This window comes from Felis catus, chromosome C1 (assembly GCF_018350175.1).
Source record: "Felis catus isolate Fca126 chromosome C1, F.catus_Fca126_mat1.0, whole genome shotgun sequence".
Lineage (NCBI taxonomy): Eukaryota > Metazoa > Chordata > Mammalia > Carnivora > Felidae > Felis > Felis catus.
In genome coordinates this window covers 182,019,629-182,037,730 of record NC_058375.1, presented here as the reverse complement: position 1 = coordinate 182,037,730, position 18,102 = coordinate 182,019,629, and the positions used below count along the sequence as shown (strand labels likewise).

Genomic DNA, 18,102 nt, shown 5'->3' with positions numbered 1-18,102 from the left:
ATATATATATATATATATATATCTTTAGGTCCCTAGTATAAGAATTAGCTCATTTTTCATTCAACTAATTGTGAACTACTTTTCTAGCAGTAAACGAAATACTACCAAAAATGCTTGCCGTCTCAGAATGGGTATCCATGTGGGGCCCATAAGGAACTCAATAAATAAGTAAAATGTTTAGTGTATTATTTATAGATCAAGATCTAAGTCCAAAGGAGAAAAAAAGTAGGGACAGAATGTGTAAAATGTTGGGGTAGCGGTTGAAATTTTAGATGGGATGCCTCACAAGGAGGGAGAAAGCTAGCCCGAAGAATGTCCACAGGCAAAATATTCCACATAGAGCGATCAGCAAAAGCCAGGCCCCTACGGCAGAGTGTGCCTCCTGGGGAAAAGGAGAAGATGAGGTATAGTTCAAGAAATTAGAGAGGGAGAGGGAGAGGAAATGCACAGGAGCCACCGAAGAGTTTGAAGCACACAAGTGACGTGACTGTTGACCCAGAATGTCATGGACAGGGCAACAGCAGGGCAAAAGCAGGGAGAAAGTTAAAGAGAAGATGGTGGTGGCTTGAAGGAGCATGGTGGCCAGAGGTGGTTAGGGGGTGGAGCCCTCCCAAGACGAGCCAGAGGTAGGGTGGACAGAGAGACTTGAGTCAAAGAATGATAGTCAGGGTTTTGATCTGAGCAACCAGAAGAATGGAATCATCATGTATGACAGAGAATCCCTACAGGAGTTGCTGGTTCAAGAAGTTAAGGCTGGCAGATCTCAAGAGCTGCGATCTGAACATAATCAGCTCGTACTTCTGTTCACAGAGTCAGGGAAGCAGGTAGATAGATTAACTGAGTTAAGGAAAAAGTCTGCTAAAGATGTAAACATAGGAATTACCAGTCAATAAAAATTTAAAGCCGTGAGACTAAATGGAATTACCTAGAGGGCTTTCACCCACAGTTACAGGTAAGGGAGAAGAGAATGAGAAAACAAATTGAGAAAGAAAGGCCGGGAAGGTGGTAAGCCAGGAGATGGTGATGGCAGGAAAGCATTTCAAAGAGAAGAGAATGAATAACAATCTGGCACAGCAGTCAGGGAGAATACCTGATATGGCCGAACTCAAGAGAGATGAGAATCAAACATTAAGAAAGCGTAATTTGCTCTGTAAGGGAAGAAAATGGTGGTTGAGGACTCAAATAGAAACTAGAGTTAAGAAAGTCCTCTCTCCTACCTTTTGAAGTGAGGAGTACACGAGGTTTACGTGCTTGTAGGAATGATCCAGCAGAGAGGGGAAAATGGCCAACACGAGAGAGAATTTGGGAGAATTTCAGGAAGTTAGTGAAAAGAGGACAAGTTCTAGGGAGCGGTTTTAAGAAGCTGACCTCTTTGAGGAACACAGAGATTCCTCCAGTGTAATAGGAAAGGGAGTAAACGAACAGATACAGGCAGATGAGTAAAAATGGTGATGGGAACCTGTGGCAGATTGTCTCAATGGCTTCAGGGTTCTCCATGAAACAGGAAGTAAGGTAATCAGCTGAGCATGGGGACAAGAAATGAGGTGTTAGAGTCTATGAAAAGATAGGGAAGTGGTGAACTGTAGGTACAGAGCGTCAACATTTTTTTAATGTTTTTATTTTTGAGAGAGAAAGAGAGAGAGAGCACACATGTGCATGCACAAGCGGGGGAGGAGCAGAGAGAGAGGGAGACACAGAATCCGAAGCAGGCTCCAGGCTCTGAGCTGTCAGCACAGAGCCCAACACAGGGCTCAAACTTGTGAACCATGAGATCATAACCTGAGCTGAAGTTGGATGCTTAACCGACTGAGCCACCCAGGCACCCTGTAAACAGTTTTTCTTTTCTTTTGTTGATACTTTCTAAATTTTCTATTATAAATAGGCATTAATTCTATCATTAAAAATTCAGGTTATATGATTTTGAAATGAGACCATCTACTAGATCCTACCAGGAAGAAAAGTGAACATAATGTTTGAAAACAAAAAGTAGGGGCACCTGGGTGGTTCAGTTTGTTAAGCGTCCTACTCTTGATCTTGGCTCAGGCCATGATCTAACGGTTCGTGAGATCGAGCCCCACTGTGGGCTATGTGCTGACAGTGCAGACCCTGATTGGGATTCTCTCTCCCTCTCAAAATAAATAAACTTAAAAAAAAAGTAATTAAACTGCTAGTTCTGCAAATACACTACCTAACATATTTAAGATATAAAGGTAAAATTAAAACTATTTGCTAGTGTTTAGATTTATGAACTTTAAAGTTAGAAAAAATGAAAATTACACAAATCCCTAGGAAAATATACCATTTTCTGCAGAAGATTGGCTTCCCTAAGAAGTATTTCTTGTTTGCCATAAAACAAGCTCAAAGAATTATTTTATTAACAAACCACACCACAGTATTACAAATTTTAATAGTATAACAATTATCTCTAAATATTACTGATGATTACTTTGAATAGTAATATCATTTGGTCAAAAATTTTCAGCATCTCAACTGATTTTCAAAGAGGAAACCCTTCTATTTGTCTTTCCCTAATAGACTATTTAGGATTTCACATGTTTTAAAATGGGTTCCATTTTTAAAAATATTCTTTTAAACTACATCCAAAGGTTTCTTCCATTTCTGGAAGGTGCATTCTATTTCCAGATTTGGTAATAATCACAAAACTATAAAGTATCTTACCATATCCACCAAGGCGACATAAAGGAACATGCCTGCAGTGATTGCAAAGATCCAAAGTGTGATGTTATTGGCATACTGACCCACAGCTGTGCCTATAAGCATGCCTATGTAAGCCATCATGGCAGAGAGGAGGTTGTATACAATTGCTTGCCTTACAGTCATGCCAGCTTTAAGAAGAACTGCAAAATCACCTGCAGTAAAGACACAATGTGAGAGTTTTACAATCACAGGATTTTACACACACATTTAAGGGGAAAAAGCAGGAAACAAAATAAAAAACTGATATAAAAATACACCTTTAATAACTGAGATTTTATTATAAATATTTATTTTTTACTTAATTGAACCTAATACAGGCAAAACTTGGGTGAATCTCACAGGCACGATGCTCAGAGCCAGTCTGAAAGGTTATATACGATTCTATTTATATGGTATCTCAAAAAGATAAAACTACAGTGAAGAACATTCCAAGGTCGCCAGAAACAGGGGTGGGACTACAATGGGACTGCAAGAAGGCAACTGTTGGGATGATGGAATTGTTAGAAGTCTACAGACATGTGAAAACTCAAAGAACTGCTTATCAAAAAGCAAAGGTCAATTTTCTGTAGAATGTGAGATGTTAAATTTTGGGTGGCTCAATTGGGTAAGCATCCCACTCTTGATTTTGGCTTAGGTCATGATCTCACAGTCATGGGACCGAGTCCCAAATAGGGCTCCATGCTAGGCGTGAAGCCTTCTTAGGATTCTCTCTGTCCCTCTCCTTCTGCCCCTTCCTGCTCACCCACTACTCTTTTTCTTTCAAAACAAAATCTAAAAACAACACTTAAAAGTTTTTAAAAAAAAAAATCAAAAACCTAGAATGGCATCTGGGTGTGCTCAGTCAGTTAAGCATCTGACTTCAGCTCAGGATCTCACAGTTCATGAGTTCGAGCCCCACGCTGGGCTCTCTGCTGTCAACAGAGAGCCTGTTTGGGATCCTCTGTGCCACGCCCCTCTCAAAAATAAATAAACATTAAAAAAAAATCGAAAATGTAGAAAAAAAGAACCTGGTCACTACTCTTTCCGTGAGCAACAATTAAAGCCCTCTGCTCTTATCTCTGCCCCTTTTCGAAAGAAAAATGGCCTAAGAACAAACAGAGGTAACAGACTGTAAGTATATTGTATGCTGTTTAGATTTGTTTTATTTTTTCCAGGAAAAAAATTAAATCTTAATTCTAAAAATCTTAAAAATGTAAAATGAATAAAGAGACTCACACTTGTATGTCTAGAGTTGGACTGCTAGAAAAAAACACATATTTCTCAGAGATATTACTAGAAGAATAAATACTTCTAGATATGATAGCTTTAAAGCTAAAGGGTAAAAGTCAGTAATTTCTGACAAACTATAACAAGCTTCTTTGTTTTACTAAATATACAAACATCTAATCTATCACTGAACACTTAGCAATGCAAGGTATATAGATACTGGGGCATTTCCTTCCCTTAAGAAGCAATTTTAGGGGTACCCACTGGCTCAGTCAGAAGAGCATGAGACTTTTGGTCATGGGTTTGAGCCTCATGTTTGGCGTAGAAATTACATTCATATGTAGAGAAACAAACTTAAAAAAGGAGGGGTGGGTCTTAACCTTACATGATTAAAAATACATGATCTGTTCTCTTTTTTAACTCTTATGGTTATAAGGTTCTAATTTATAACAGATAGGAAGAAGTTAACAAATTAGTGCAAGATTATCTACCAGTAGCTTCTAAACTGCCATTCTCTAGTTTCCATCTACTACTACTCTCCTTGCATTTTTTCTCCCCTCTGATCCTAAATCCTTGATTTTCCTGGTAAGTCCTGGATTCAAAAGCAGCTTTATCTCTTCTCTACCCTAGACTTTTAATTTTTTTCTCAGCTTCCTTAAGCAAAGAGCTTCCTAACTTCTTCCTCTATAAGTTTCCCCACCAGATTTTCACTAATTCACTCACTAACCATGCTCAGAGGGCAATTTAACTTAGCAGGGGGTTAGGTAATACAAAATGAGAAGTGTCTTTAGGTTATAAAATAAAGTGTTTCCTTTTATAATTTCAAAAAAGGGCACGGGCACATGACTGGCTCAGTCAGTGGTGTGTCTGACTCTTGGTTTCAGCTCAGGTCATGATCTCACGGTTCATGGGTTTGAAACCCACATCAGGCTCTGTGCTGACAGCATGGAGCCTGCTTGGGATTCTCTCTCTCCCTCTCCCTCTGCCCCTATCCCACTTGTGCTCTTTCTCAAAATAAGTAAACTTAAAAAAATTAAAAAGGGTTTTAAAAGACACACTATTTAATACTCAAAGAACATTGTGTCATAGGTACAAACTATGTCGACCTTGATGCCTCCCCAGATATTACTGGATGGCAAAAGGATTTATTTCATCCTTGAACAGCAACCGAACAGCGTGAATTAGCTAATCAAGATTCAAGATGAATTTTTAGTTAAAACTTTTTTAAATTAAAATTTTAAGGTATAATTCTTTTTTTACAGCATTCTCTTTTGGATGTAGAGTTCTATGAGTTTTGACAAAAGTACATACCATGGAACCATAACCACCATCAAACTCTGGAACTACTTCATTATCCACCCTCCGCCCTTCCCTGCAAACTTCCTCAGTTCCCTCATTCCTCAGCAACCAATGCCTATAGTTTTTCCTTGTCCAGGACATCATATAAATTGAAACCATAAAGTATGTAGTCTTTCGAACCTAGGTATTTTTTTCCTCTTAGCATAATATGTATAAGATTCATTCATGTTACAGTTTATATCAGAAAGTCATTTTTTTAATGTTTATTTTTGAGAGAGAGAGTGAGAGAGAGAGAGTGAGTGAGTGTGAGTGTGTGTGCGTGTGTGTGTGTGAGCTGGGGAGGGGCAGAGAGACAGGGAGACACAGAATCCGAAGCAGGCTCCATCCAGGCTCTGAGCTGTCAGCACAGAGCCTGATGTGGGGCTAGAACTCACAAACCGTGAGAGATCATGACCTGAGCTGAAGTCGGACACTCAAATGACTGAGCCATCCAAGCGCCCCAGGAAGTCATGGTTTTTACTACACTAAATACTCCATAGATGAACCAAGTTAACAGCTGAAGGACCTATGGGTTGTTTCCAGTTTTGGGCAACTATGAATAAAGCCACTGTACACATAAACAGGTTTTTCTGTCAACATAAGTTTTCATTTCTCGAGTAGATACCTATGAGTGGGATTTCTGGGCCATTTAACGAGTGTCTTTTTTTTTTCTAGCCTTCTAAAAAGCTGCATTCCTACCAGCAATTTCTGAGAGTTGTTCCACATCCTTTATAGCCCTTTATAATGACAAATCCAGCACCTGTAATCCCATGTGTTTTCATCTGCAGAATTGCTTTAGTGAAATGCCTGTTCAAATCTTTTGCCCACTTTGTTGTTTTTCATATTATTGAGTTGAGAGGTCTTTAAATATCCTAAAAGTCTCTTGTCAGGGATGTATTTTCCAAATATTTTTCCAAATATTTTCCAAATATATATTCACAATCCTTTTCATTCTTTTTAAATAAAGGCTATTTGTGTAGAGTTTTTAATTTTTATGAAGTCCATTTTATTACTTTTTCCTTAATGGATCATGCTTTTGATGTTTTATCTAAAAATAGTTTGCCGGGGGCGCCTGGGTGGCGCAGTCGGTTAAGCGTCCGACTTCAGCCAGGTCACGATCTCGCGGTCCGTGAGTTCTAGCTCCGCGTCAGGCTCTGGGCTGATGGCTCAGAGCCTGGAGCCTGCTTCCGATTCTGTGTCTCCCTCTCTCTCTGCCCCTCCCCCGTTCATGCTCTGTCTCCCTCTGTCCCAAAAATAAATAAATGTTGGAAATAAATAAATAAATAAATAAATAAATAAATAAATAAATAAATAAAATAAAAATAGTTTGCCTAATCCAAGAACACAAAGATTTTCTCCTAGGTTTTCTTCTGAAAGTCTTATACAGGCAACCCCCACTTTTCAAAAGTTCGTATTACAACCACTTCACTTTTATTAAAGACCTACATTAGTACCGGTTTTCCCTAACCAAAAAAAAAAAAAAAAAAAAAAAAATGAAGAGGATTTTTCCCTTTTATGAAAAAAGGCAAAAACCAAAAACAGCCTTTGTTTTGCATGAGCTGCTGTAGAGGCAGCCTGCACCCCGAGCAGCCAGAGTAGCCCCACCAAGCTCCTTCCCCAGGAACCGTGCTCAGTGTCAGGCCACCATAGCTCTGAAGTGTGTGAGTACCTGTGCTTTGTCTCTATTTTGTGCTTCCATTGGCAAGATGTATCCTAAGGTATTGGGAAACTCAAAAACTTCTCCATATAAATAGTAACTGTTTCTTAGCTTTAAGCCCTTTCAGTTTACAAAAAGTTTCACTGGAACACTACTTTTGGATAGCAGGGGAAACCTGTATTTTAAAATTTTTATTTAAATCAATGATCTTTTTTCAGTTAATTTGTGTCTACAGTGTGAACTTTTTTCTTTGGGTTTTTGAAACTAGATACTCAATTACTCCAGCAACATTTGTTGAAAAAACTTCCTTTCTACATGGAATTTCCTTTGCACTTTGTTGAAAATAAGTTGCCATATATCAGAGAACTCTACTTTGTTCCACTGATTTATGTGTCTATTTCCTCACCAATATAAATTGTTGCAATTACTGTGGCTTTATAGCAAGTCTTAAAGTCAATTTTGTTGTCCTTTTTCAAAATTCTTCTGGTTATCCAAGTTCCTTTCGGTTTCCATATTAAATTTTGAAAAAGCTCATTTGAAAAAGCCTGCCGGTATTCTGACTGGGAACGCACTTAAACTATAGGGAAAATTAGCATCTTAAAGATACTGAGTCTTCTTCTGGTCCATAAACCTGGTATACATTCTTCACACTCAAGTCTCCTTTGATCTCTTTTGTGGTGATTTGTAGTTTTCAGCATACAGATTCTGTGTATATTTTGTTAGATTTAACCAAAGAGTTTCATGTTTTTTGGTGTTATAAATAGCACTTAAAAAAAATTTCAATTTCTGATTGTTCATTGCTAGTATACAGCAGTATAAATTATCTTTGTATAATGACCTTGTACCAAGACGAATTATTTCATTTAAAATCTAGGGGCGCCTGGGTGGCTCAGTCGGTTGAGCGTCCGGCTTTGGCTCAGGTCATGATCTCGCAGTCTGTGAGTTCGAGCCCCGCGTCGGGCTCTGTGCTGACAGCTCAGAGCCTGGAGCCTGCTTTGGATTCTTTGTCCCCCTCTCTCTTTCTGCCCCTCCCCCACTTATGCTCTCTCTCTGTCTCAGAAATAAACATTAAAAATTTTTTAAAAAAATGAATAAAATAAAATAAAATCTATCTTTGTCCTAGACTTATCTTAGTTACAAATTTCAGAGGTATCTGCATATTTTTCTCCCTTTTTCTCCACCCACCTCCCTTCTCAGTAAGAACCTTGATAAATATTTGAAAAATAGATCAAAGGAATACAGTTGGGATTTACACCAAACAAGCAAATCTACTCATCTTTTGATAAATCAATATCCCTTCCTTTCTGCTGACAAAGGGTGTCATTAACACAACGAATGAGGTATGCCTGCCAAAGCTGTTAATGTGATCCAATGCTGTAATTATGTTAATATCAACCACTGAGATTTTTTTAAACTAATACATATTTCAAAGTTCTTTATTTTTGCCTTAAATAATGCATGTATACACATACACATGTATACATCTATATAGTAAATGTTCAGTTTTCCCTGAACACTCTAGCACATTATGAAAATTTATTTTGAAATTCTACTTACCCCTTAAATACACATGAGTACAGGGAAAAAATGGGATGGCACTACAGCCTCTCTGAGATGAGTCTTAATAATAAGGCTACATTTATTTATCAAAATGTCACTTTTTTTTGGAGTTAGAACACACTACTTAATATCAAGAAGAGAGTTTGGATTATCTGCTCTTCTAGATTATCCCAATCTCATTTCCTCTTTATATGTTCTTATACAAGTTTTCATATAAATTATTTTTCAAATGCTTATACAGTTATTTTGAACTAGTAGGAAAATAGTAGAGAGAATACAACAAAGTAATATTTCTACTTACTTAAATATAGCTAAAACAAGTTTGGCAAAAAACAAAAGAAAGAGTAGGAATAATTCAGGTGACTTCATCCGTTAACCCACCCCACAGCAAACACGCTATGAGAGACAAGCGTTTTCTATTTTCTCAGATGGTTTCAATTTCTGCATACCTCTTAGAATGAACCTCCCTGAGCTGTATATTGTTCTAAGGTTTAAAAGTTTGATTTTTCCTTTGCATTCCTAAGCACAAACAAAACCATCATCTGGTACACCATGCGAGAACTGCAATGCGTTCAGAAGAGGAACAATAAAACTTGGAATTACTAAACTAAGGGTCGCTTTTTAACGCACTAAAATGTAATTTAAACAATTGTTTTCCCATTTAGGGTATGACTTCAGTATAAAAATCTCAGAACAGTTTTAAGAATTCATAATCAAAAGCTTAACTAGGGCCTAAGAGGTTTTAGATCAAATAAATTATCCTGGAATGCAACGTATTATGCTGCTTTGCCAATATCCTGACCTATTAACCAGGGAGAAGTTTCTCCTATCTCCCTGCCATGCTTCTATCATATCTTCTAGGAGAGTGATCTTTCCCTTGCTTGGGAGTTCTGAGGAAGAGGTTTCTAGCCTCTCTCCAGATTCCCTCCTCTCCAAATGAATAAGAGTGATAAATCAGAGTAAAGACATTCATCTGGGCCTTTTTTACCAAAGTGTCCATTATTGTACCTTAAGGCAAAAAATAGGCTCTAAAATCATTTTTTTTAAATACTTTCTTTGTTTATGGTCATTAGACCACTTCCTACCTTGATTAATACAAAGGCCAAAGCATTTTCTATCACTTCCAGAGTTATGCTCTTTTTACCCTAGAGCCTAGACAGCTAGAAAATAGAGTTTAGGTCAATTTAGCACTGAGCATTGGGGGAAAATGCACATTTTCTTAAGGTCTCACTCCTTTAAAGTTCAACGTACTTTAAACTCATGTTTTCCCATCATAGCAACAGTAACATCCCAACTTCTGGTTTGTGGGGGTAAAACAGGTAGAGATTTGGGGTTGATTGTCTCATGGGGAGTCCTGGCCCAGGTAGAGTTCTCTAATCCAGCTTTCACAAGAGCTCTGCATAGGTCCAAGGCCTTACCTAGCTATTAAGGTATGTCCTGCATTTGTTTATGTGGCTATCATTCCTTGTATTTCATTGTTTCAAGGAGAAACTATAGAGAGAAAAAGGAGTAAGTGGCAGGAAGGCAATCATCCCTAATCTCCAAACTCCCTGCTGTCAATAACCATGAAGTGGCATGATATACTCCATGTAGGGAGCAGGAAGAGGGTAGGAAGGGAAGTTGAAGGTCTTCCCAGTATATTGTGGATGTGTGTTCAGACTATCCAAATCTACTACTAAGCAAGTTCAAAATGAAGAGTGCAAAGTTAAAATTATTAGGCTATATGTTACCTACATATAAAGGTAACAGGGGCGCCTGGGTGGCTCAGTCGGGTAAGCGGCCGACTTCGGCTCGGGTCATGATCTCGCGGTCCGTGGGTTCGAGCCCCGTGTCAGGCTCTGTGCTGACAGCTCAGAGCCTGGAGCCTGTTTCCAATTCTGTGTCTCCCTCTCTCTCTGACCCTCCCCCGTTCATGCTCTGTCTCTCTCTGTCTCAAAAATAAATACATGTTAAAAAAAAAAAAAAAAACTGACAGAAAGCCCTAATGTGTATTGCTATGGAATTGCAAAGAAGTATTTGGCAGATTATTCTCTTCCTAACACAGGAAAGTAGTTAAGAAAAGTGCATAAAATACAGTATCTGCATACAAAGAACCTACATTTTAAGAGATAGGACATCTACAATGGATATATACTAAGCACCCAAAGAAAGACCTGGTGAAGCTAAGTGATAAAGTTTACACGAAAAAGTAATCCAACACATACAGGGCAGTAATCCTCCAGCGGGAGGGCAGTCCTCAAGTTGGAGAAAAAAAGCCTCATAACATAATTAACTAGAGAGACAATCAGCAGGACAGGACAAGCCAAGTAGGAAGATGGTACAAGGAAAGAAGCAGGCTCAGGCACCCACAGCAGATGTTTGGTGAATTATGTTTGGGTGAAGTGGAAAACATGCAACAGCAAGCACAGTGAGTAAGGCTGAAAAGGCAGAAATGAAGGCCAATGGAAGCAGGACTAATGAATCTCAGCTTTTAACTTTATACGTAAGGGAGACTACTGAAAGACTGATTGCATGAGCAAGTCACTTTGGGATAAAGTATACGAGATGGACTAGAACAGAGCAAAACTAGGTGTAAATACTATGGAAACTGTCCAAGCAAAAGACAACGAAGGCAATAATGGTTTAGTCAGGATAAAGGAAATGGGGCATGAACAGGATATAAGAACACAGGCTCAAGGCTGGCAAAGGAACAAAACTGTTAAATACGGAATCAAGGCTTAGAGAATCAGCACCAAGTAAGCATTAATAGACTGTCCTGCTTTGAGCAGTTAATAATCTTCTAAGCAAATTATACATATGAACTCTACTGAAAGTAAGCAAATAAGGCTACTACCAATAAAAAAAATTAAACACAGTCAAGTGATAGATGTTTCACAGCCAGATAAATTTAAGAAAAATATTAAACTAGCAAGAGCATATGAAGAAATTCCTTGGAAACTCAGAATAGGGAGTTACTTTTTTCTTTCAAATTTATGTCATCTCTACATCCCCTGGATATTTTCTGTGAATGAATGCATGTGCACATCTAATGTTTTTCAACTTGTAGGAAAAAATCAGGAGCGCCTGGGTGGCTCAGTTGGTTAGGCATCTGACATGAGCTCAGGTCATGATCTTGTGGTGAGTTCAAGCCCCGCATCCAGCTCTGTGCTGACACAGCTGGGAGCCTGGAGCCTGCTTCGAATTCTGTGTCTCCCTCTCTCTCTGACCCTCCCCTACTCACACTCTCTGTTGCTCAAAAATAATAAAAATAAAACAAAAATCAAAACACATGAAGAGGAATTTAAAAAAAAATCATTGGTAGATCAGTAAGTGCCAACTAAAACAACAAAGAAATATCATTTTATATCTACCAAATTGGCAAAAATTAGTTAATGTCAAGTCTTGGCAGGGATGTGGAAACACAGGAACTCTCTGGTATTGGTGGTTAGAGATGGCCATGGTGGCTAGTAATACAGCACTTCTCTGGCAGGTACATCCCACGACCCATCAATTCTGTTCCTGGGTATAATCCCAAAAGATGTTCTTCTAAGAGTCTATAAGCGCTAAGTCTACAGATGTTCAATGCCTCATTATCTGTGGTGGCAGGAAATTAAAGGTGTAGTGTATCTAATACTAGGTGACAAATATGTAAAATGCAGTAAATGCACAACTCTAAGTACTGACTAAAAGCAACATATTAAATGAATTCATGATAACCTGGGTGGAGTTTAAAAGCATAATGAGGGGCGCCTGGGTGGCTCGGTTGGTTAAGCATCTGACTCTTGACCTTGGCTCAGGTCATGTTCTCATGGTTTGTGAGATCTAGCCCCACATCAGGTTCTGTGCTGACAGTATGAAGCCTGCTTGGGATTCTTTCTCTCCTTCTCTCCCTGCTCCTCCCCTGCTCATGTGCTCATGCTCTCTTTCTCTCTCTCTCAAAATAAACTAAATAAAAGCATAATGATTAGTAATATAAGGAACAGAATGGGAAAGGACATAATACTGTTTACATAAATTAAACATACATATAAAACAATACATTTTTAGGTGCATATAATACAAATTATATAAAAGAATGATGACATTTCTACTTGTCATCAGCCATTTTTATGTTTTAACCTCTCCAAAATTTATATGCATTTATAACTGAAGAAGTCTTAAGATTTGACAAAATCTGGTATATTACCTAACTCATGTGGCAGCTCATGACAGAACACAGCTATAGAGGTACTGATTCCTCCCGTCAGTCCAGCACTGAAAGCTGCTCCTGAGGTGGGGGGTAAAAAGAAAATCAAGTGATGTTTACTTCCGCTTTTTCCATTTTCATTAATAAGGATAGGTACAACCTCTTTTGCCTATCTAAATTATTTTCATAATATATGAGTGACTCACTTATTTTTACATTACACTTTTTGAACATATAGTGAGGTATAATACGTATATAATAACCAGAGAAAGAGCTACTCAGTGAAAGAAATATTCTCTAAGAAATTAAATTTTCCATTACATTAGCCTTCCAGAGCTCACTGAAAGCTTGGGAGTAGTAATGGTTTCCAGCATTTCAGTTTCTCAGTGGAAGTCTGATGCTAGATTTCAAGTCCTTTAAGCGTACGATTGTATTCGCTCTCTCTCATATAAATATTTATAGATACTTAAATGGCTACATCCTTGTCTGAACTATTCTGGGTCTAGAGCAAAAATACTACAAAGTAGGGGCCCTGGGTGGCGCAGTCGGTTAAGCGTCCGACTTCAGCCAGGTCATGATCTCGCGGTCCGTGAGTTCGAGCCCCGCATCAGGCTCTGGGCTGATGGCTCAGAGCCTGGAGCCTGTTTCCAATTCTGTGTCTCCCTCTCTCTCTGCCCGTCCCCCGTTCATGCTCTGTCTCTCTCTGTCCCAAAAATAAATAAACGTTGAAAAAAAATTAAAAAAAAAATACTACAAAGTATTATCCGTCTGACAGTCTTGAGGACTGAGATCAGAGATATAAATAAATTTGATTCCCCCTAGTAAATTCTTTATTTTTTAACATTGACAGCTACTAAAGATTGAAAAATATGGCCTCTCCTTTCTTAAAGAAACCAAAGCCTACTTCTGAGTGAAGTCTGGAAAAGAAAATCATATATTAATCACATTTAATATTCTCCTAAACTAGTAACATCAGTTTACATTAGCGAAGACTCTAATAATTTGAATCTGGTACAATGGATGCTTAACAGGTAAAATTTTTCTTCACCTTTTCAAAGACATAAAAAAGTACTAAACCCAGGACTGAAATTATATATTCAGGGATATATAAATGTATTTGAAAACAGAATGTTAAGGTAGCTTTCATATGTGATTATGCCTTGAAATCGAGTTATAAAAGTAGTATACTACAGACATTTGTTTACACATTAAAAGCAAAACCCAGTAAAAATATACCTTTATGCCCCAAATAAGCATTAACATAGCCTCTGGAAACAAATCAAATGACCAGAGTAATATATAACAGTGTATTTGTTAACCTCAAATTTTAATCCTATGTATTACAGTTTATAATATTAGTACTGAATCTGTGGTCTTAAAGATCAAACAAATGATAAACCAAGTTTCAAGCCCACTTACCAATTGCTAGCCCATCACTGAAGTTGTGGATGCCATCCCCCATGATTACCATCCAAGCTATATTAGCTATGCCGGTTTCTTTCAGATCGGACCCAGAATGACAGGGCCCATGAGAATGGTGAGAATGCTTGTGGTGCCACTGGTGGTTATGTTTCCTCAGCACAGTCTTACTCTCGTCATGGTGGTTGTGTGCAGCAGCATGGAGGTCATGCTCGTGAATGGTATGTAACCCATCACTGTGAGAATGGTCCATGATTTTCTCCTCTTCCACACAAAGATAATTTTTAGGAGGGGATTCTTGTTGACCTTCTAAATCTGTCAGTTCAGTTTCATTAAGTCGATCTTCAGAAACGACCGAGTCATCAGTTCCTATATTTATAATAGCAAAGGATATACTTTATCAACAAGCAGACGAACGCTTCTTTGCTCACTTAAACCCAGGCAGAACAGCAGTGTAATGATTAAATGAAGTCCCAAATAAATATATAAAAGCAAATAAAACAAACATGTGCACATACACACAAAACAAACTGGGGTTCTGAGCATCCAGATGATGAACCAGATGAGGTAAAGGGGGGACACTGAGATCAACAGCAGGCAAAGTGGGGAGAAGAACTGGCAAGCGTGGAGAAACTGTGAATCTGAGGGAGGACATCACGAACAGCTGCTAAAAATCGAAGGGTAGAAGTTACTGCAGCATTTACAGGACAACTAAATGGACCCATAATTTTTCAGGGGAAGAAGGAAACTTAAAGTTACCCTGTCTAATCCTCTCTTATCACTGAAGAAAACAAACTTTAAATCGCTGGCACCCTCCAATGGCACCTATCTGAAAATGCTACTCAGAAACCCATATAAATGGTAACATCTGATGAAGTATTTTTTTTTAATTGAGGTTGGCCTCTCACCTAGTTTTCAAAAACTATTTATTATGTGACAAACAGTCTACTACTTCTCAAATTGTATTTTGGAGCAGAGTACAGTTAGAGTCTCATCTGCCCCTTTTCTGCAGAAAATCATTGGTACGTTCAGGGGAAACACAAGTTCAAACAGAAAGGGAAAATTAGACTAAAATACTTTATGTTTCCTTGACAATTGTAAGCTACCTCATCACATTTACCAGGCAACAAAAGAGCTGAATTGATGAGCAGAGATTTTAAGTAGGGAGACCACTCTCCCTCTTCCATATGAAACCAATCCCGTATGGACGGCACAGAGACCTGCATTGCCAAGATCTAAAGATAACACGAGTATACTGCTTAGAAAGCCTTTTTGTTTGTTTCATTTTTTTTCTGTAAAGTAAAAGTGCAATATGTTCCTTGCCCTGTGATATAATTAGTCCCACATTCCATTTTAATAAGGCTGAAATAGACAAGACAGTAAACAAAATCACAAGATACACTCACATTTTAGGAAATACAAGTTAGAAACTAATATTAGGGAGGCCACAAAAACAAGAAATTTCAAACACAGGCACAGGTTAGAAGCAGTATTTCAATGTTTATATTTTAAAAGTTTCTCTTTAGTCAGAACTGTTGTCTACCGGCAAGAGGCTTGAGCTGAAGCCAGTCAGCATCTGGTGTATTATTTAACTTATGATCTGAAAGCTTCCTTCCAATAGTTGATTCTTCTGTGTTCTGCTTCATAAACCATTTCTGTTTTCCCTGAAAAAAATCTGGTATTAGTATCAAATCTGCAGCCACAACTAGCAACAATATTCACTTGTTAACATCTATGGGGTAAGTGGTAGTAACACTTTATTCATAAATCACTTAGGAAAAAAAGAGAAAAAATTTTTAGAAATTAATCAAGGGGTCTCATTATAAAATATTCAGCTAAATTTCTATGTTGTTTTTTTTTTTCCAAACACTCAACTGAAAGGATCAACTCATCTACTTCAAAGTACAGAATACAGTACACAGTACTATATTACATGCAACCAAATGAAATGTGTGAAATATACTTAATATCTATCTTATTTAATAGTGCATGGGAATAGGAAGTTCCAAAAAACTAAAGGTTATTCCCTTTGAATTTCATTGTGTTTAATGCAATCTTACATTTCCCTACATGTGACATAATGGGCAGGGTCAAATTTGAGTTAAAATCGCAAACTTTGTAGTTTACTTCTGTGAGAATTGGGCAGTTAAATTTATTAAACCATAAGAATACTCACCTGTAAAATTAAAATGATAGATTCTTAGGATTAAATGAGGTGATGTGTGAAAAATGACCTATCGGTAACTGACTCTTAACAGCTTTGCAATAAAGGTAAGTTTTCTTTCTCATCTAATCTATCTTCACTTATTAATAAATCCTAAGTATTGTATTTCATTGTTTAGGTTTTAATTTTCCTATCTTTTAACAGTCTGCTTTCTTCTTTTAGCAATGTAACTGTGTAACTACCTCTAACAACTCTTCCAACTTAAAGTTCTATTTCCGATCTATGTAAGTTTATGAGAACAAATAACCTCTTCCCCTTTAACTTGCTTTGATCAACAGAATGCAAGAAAATGATGGACCAGTTCTGGAACTAGTGTGAAACCTGACACCTTTTGCTTTTTTGCTCAAGGAAGCTAGCCACTAAGCTGTGAAGAAACTCAGCCTAGGCTCTAAACAGAGGCCATGTGCGGGCACCTGGGTGGCTCGGTCAGTTGAGCGAATGACTTTGGCTCAGGTCATGATCTTGCAGCTCGTGAGTTCGAGCCCCGTGTTGGGCTCTGTGCTGACAGCTCAGAGCCTGGAGACTGCTTCAGACTCTGTGTCTCCCTCTCTCTACCCCTTCCCCACTCATGCTCTGTCTCTCAAAGATGAATAAATGTTAAAATTTTTTTTTTTTAAAAATAAAGAGAGGCCATGCGGAGGACACTAGATGCAGACATACACATTCATGGGCCTCCTACCCCTGCCCTGTTGAGGCCAACCCAGGCCAGCTGAGTTTGAATGTAGTAGAGTGAGTGAGTGTAGCTGATGGTAGGTGGAGCAAAAGGACTGCTCGGCTGAATCCTGCCTAATTTCCTGACAGAATTACGAGAAATGATAAAATGTTGTTATAAGTCATTAAATTGTGGGTTCTTCTGCTTCGTAGCAATAAGTAACAGAAACTGGGGAAACACAAAATGTTCAAAAGGAGTAGTATGGAGACAACCAAAGAAAAGAAACAGCAGCCATGAGATGAAGTAGAAAGGAGAAAAGTGGGGGGAAGGGAAAAAAAGCCAACCATAGCACAAAAGAGAAAAGAAGAAAATGTGAAACACCAGCTGGGATTGCGTTCAACTGCTTTGGTTCAGATTGTCCTTGTCCACTTTCCTGAAAACTTGCCAAATCACTACCCTCAAAGCCCCAATTTGCTGAAACCAGTCCTCATCTGATGTATTACTTAATGTATGCTCTGAAAGCTTCCTTCCAATAACTGACTCTTCTTTGCAGATGGTCAAACGTCTGTTCTATTCAAGGATCACTAATTCCTTTTCTTCAAAACAATGCCATACACTTTTTCATCTTTGGTTACTCACTGTCCTATTTATCATAAAGGAGACATACTGATTTATCTGCACAGATATCTCTCTTTGATATTCTTGAAGAATTCCTTACTATTAGATAGAGTACCCCTTTAATGGTGTTCCATTGATTTATCTAATCAAATTCCTTTAATTTATTTACTTCTTTCAATATCAAATTTCCAAAGAGCTGCCATGTTCTGCACATTCTATTCTTCTACATTAGTTTACAAAAATAAACATGTTTAATTTTCCCAGTAAATTTAAATGCAAAATGAGATCAAGATTAAATCATAAAAAACAGAAAACATGTTTACTTTGAACTACCTCTTGAAAGACTACATTTTATACTTACCAGTAAATTATGCAGTCCCTAATATTCTGTACAATTAAAGATGAATATTTGCTGCTTCAGTGTTAGCAGGTACACACAATTGAAGAAAATTGAGCTTCACAGGAATGTCAAAACTTCTCTATATACTTTGCAATATGTAACTGTATTCTAAATTATGTACTCAGAGATGGACCCTAAAATACTT

General features: G+C 37.9%; 1 protein-coding gene across 4 annotated transcripts in view; it reads right to left on the bottom strand.

Annotated features, from left to right (window-relative positions):
• Nucleotides 1-18,102, bottom strand: part of SLC39A10 (solute carrier family 39 member 10) — a 145,122-nt gene that overhangs the window by 5,602 nt on the left and 121,418 nt on the right. For all 4 annotated transcript variants that reach the window (XM_011285442.3, XM_003990987.5, XM_019838398.2 and 1 more), the window contains 4 exons: nt 15,607-15,727; nt 14,064-14,432; nt 12,645-12,725; nt 2,680-2,870 (listed from right to left, as the gene is read on the bottom strand). In XM_011285442.3, the coding sequence (XP_011283744.1) occupies nt 2,680-2,870; nt 12,645-12,725; nt 14,064-14,432; nt 15,607-15,727 (762 nt within the window). The remainder of the gene's footprint in view (nt 1-2,679; nt 2,871-12,644; nt 12,726-14,063; nt 14,433-15,606; nt 15,728-18,102) is intronic.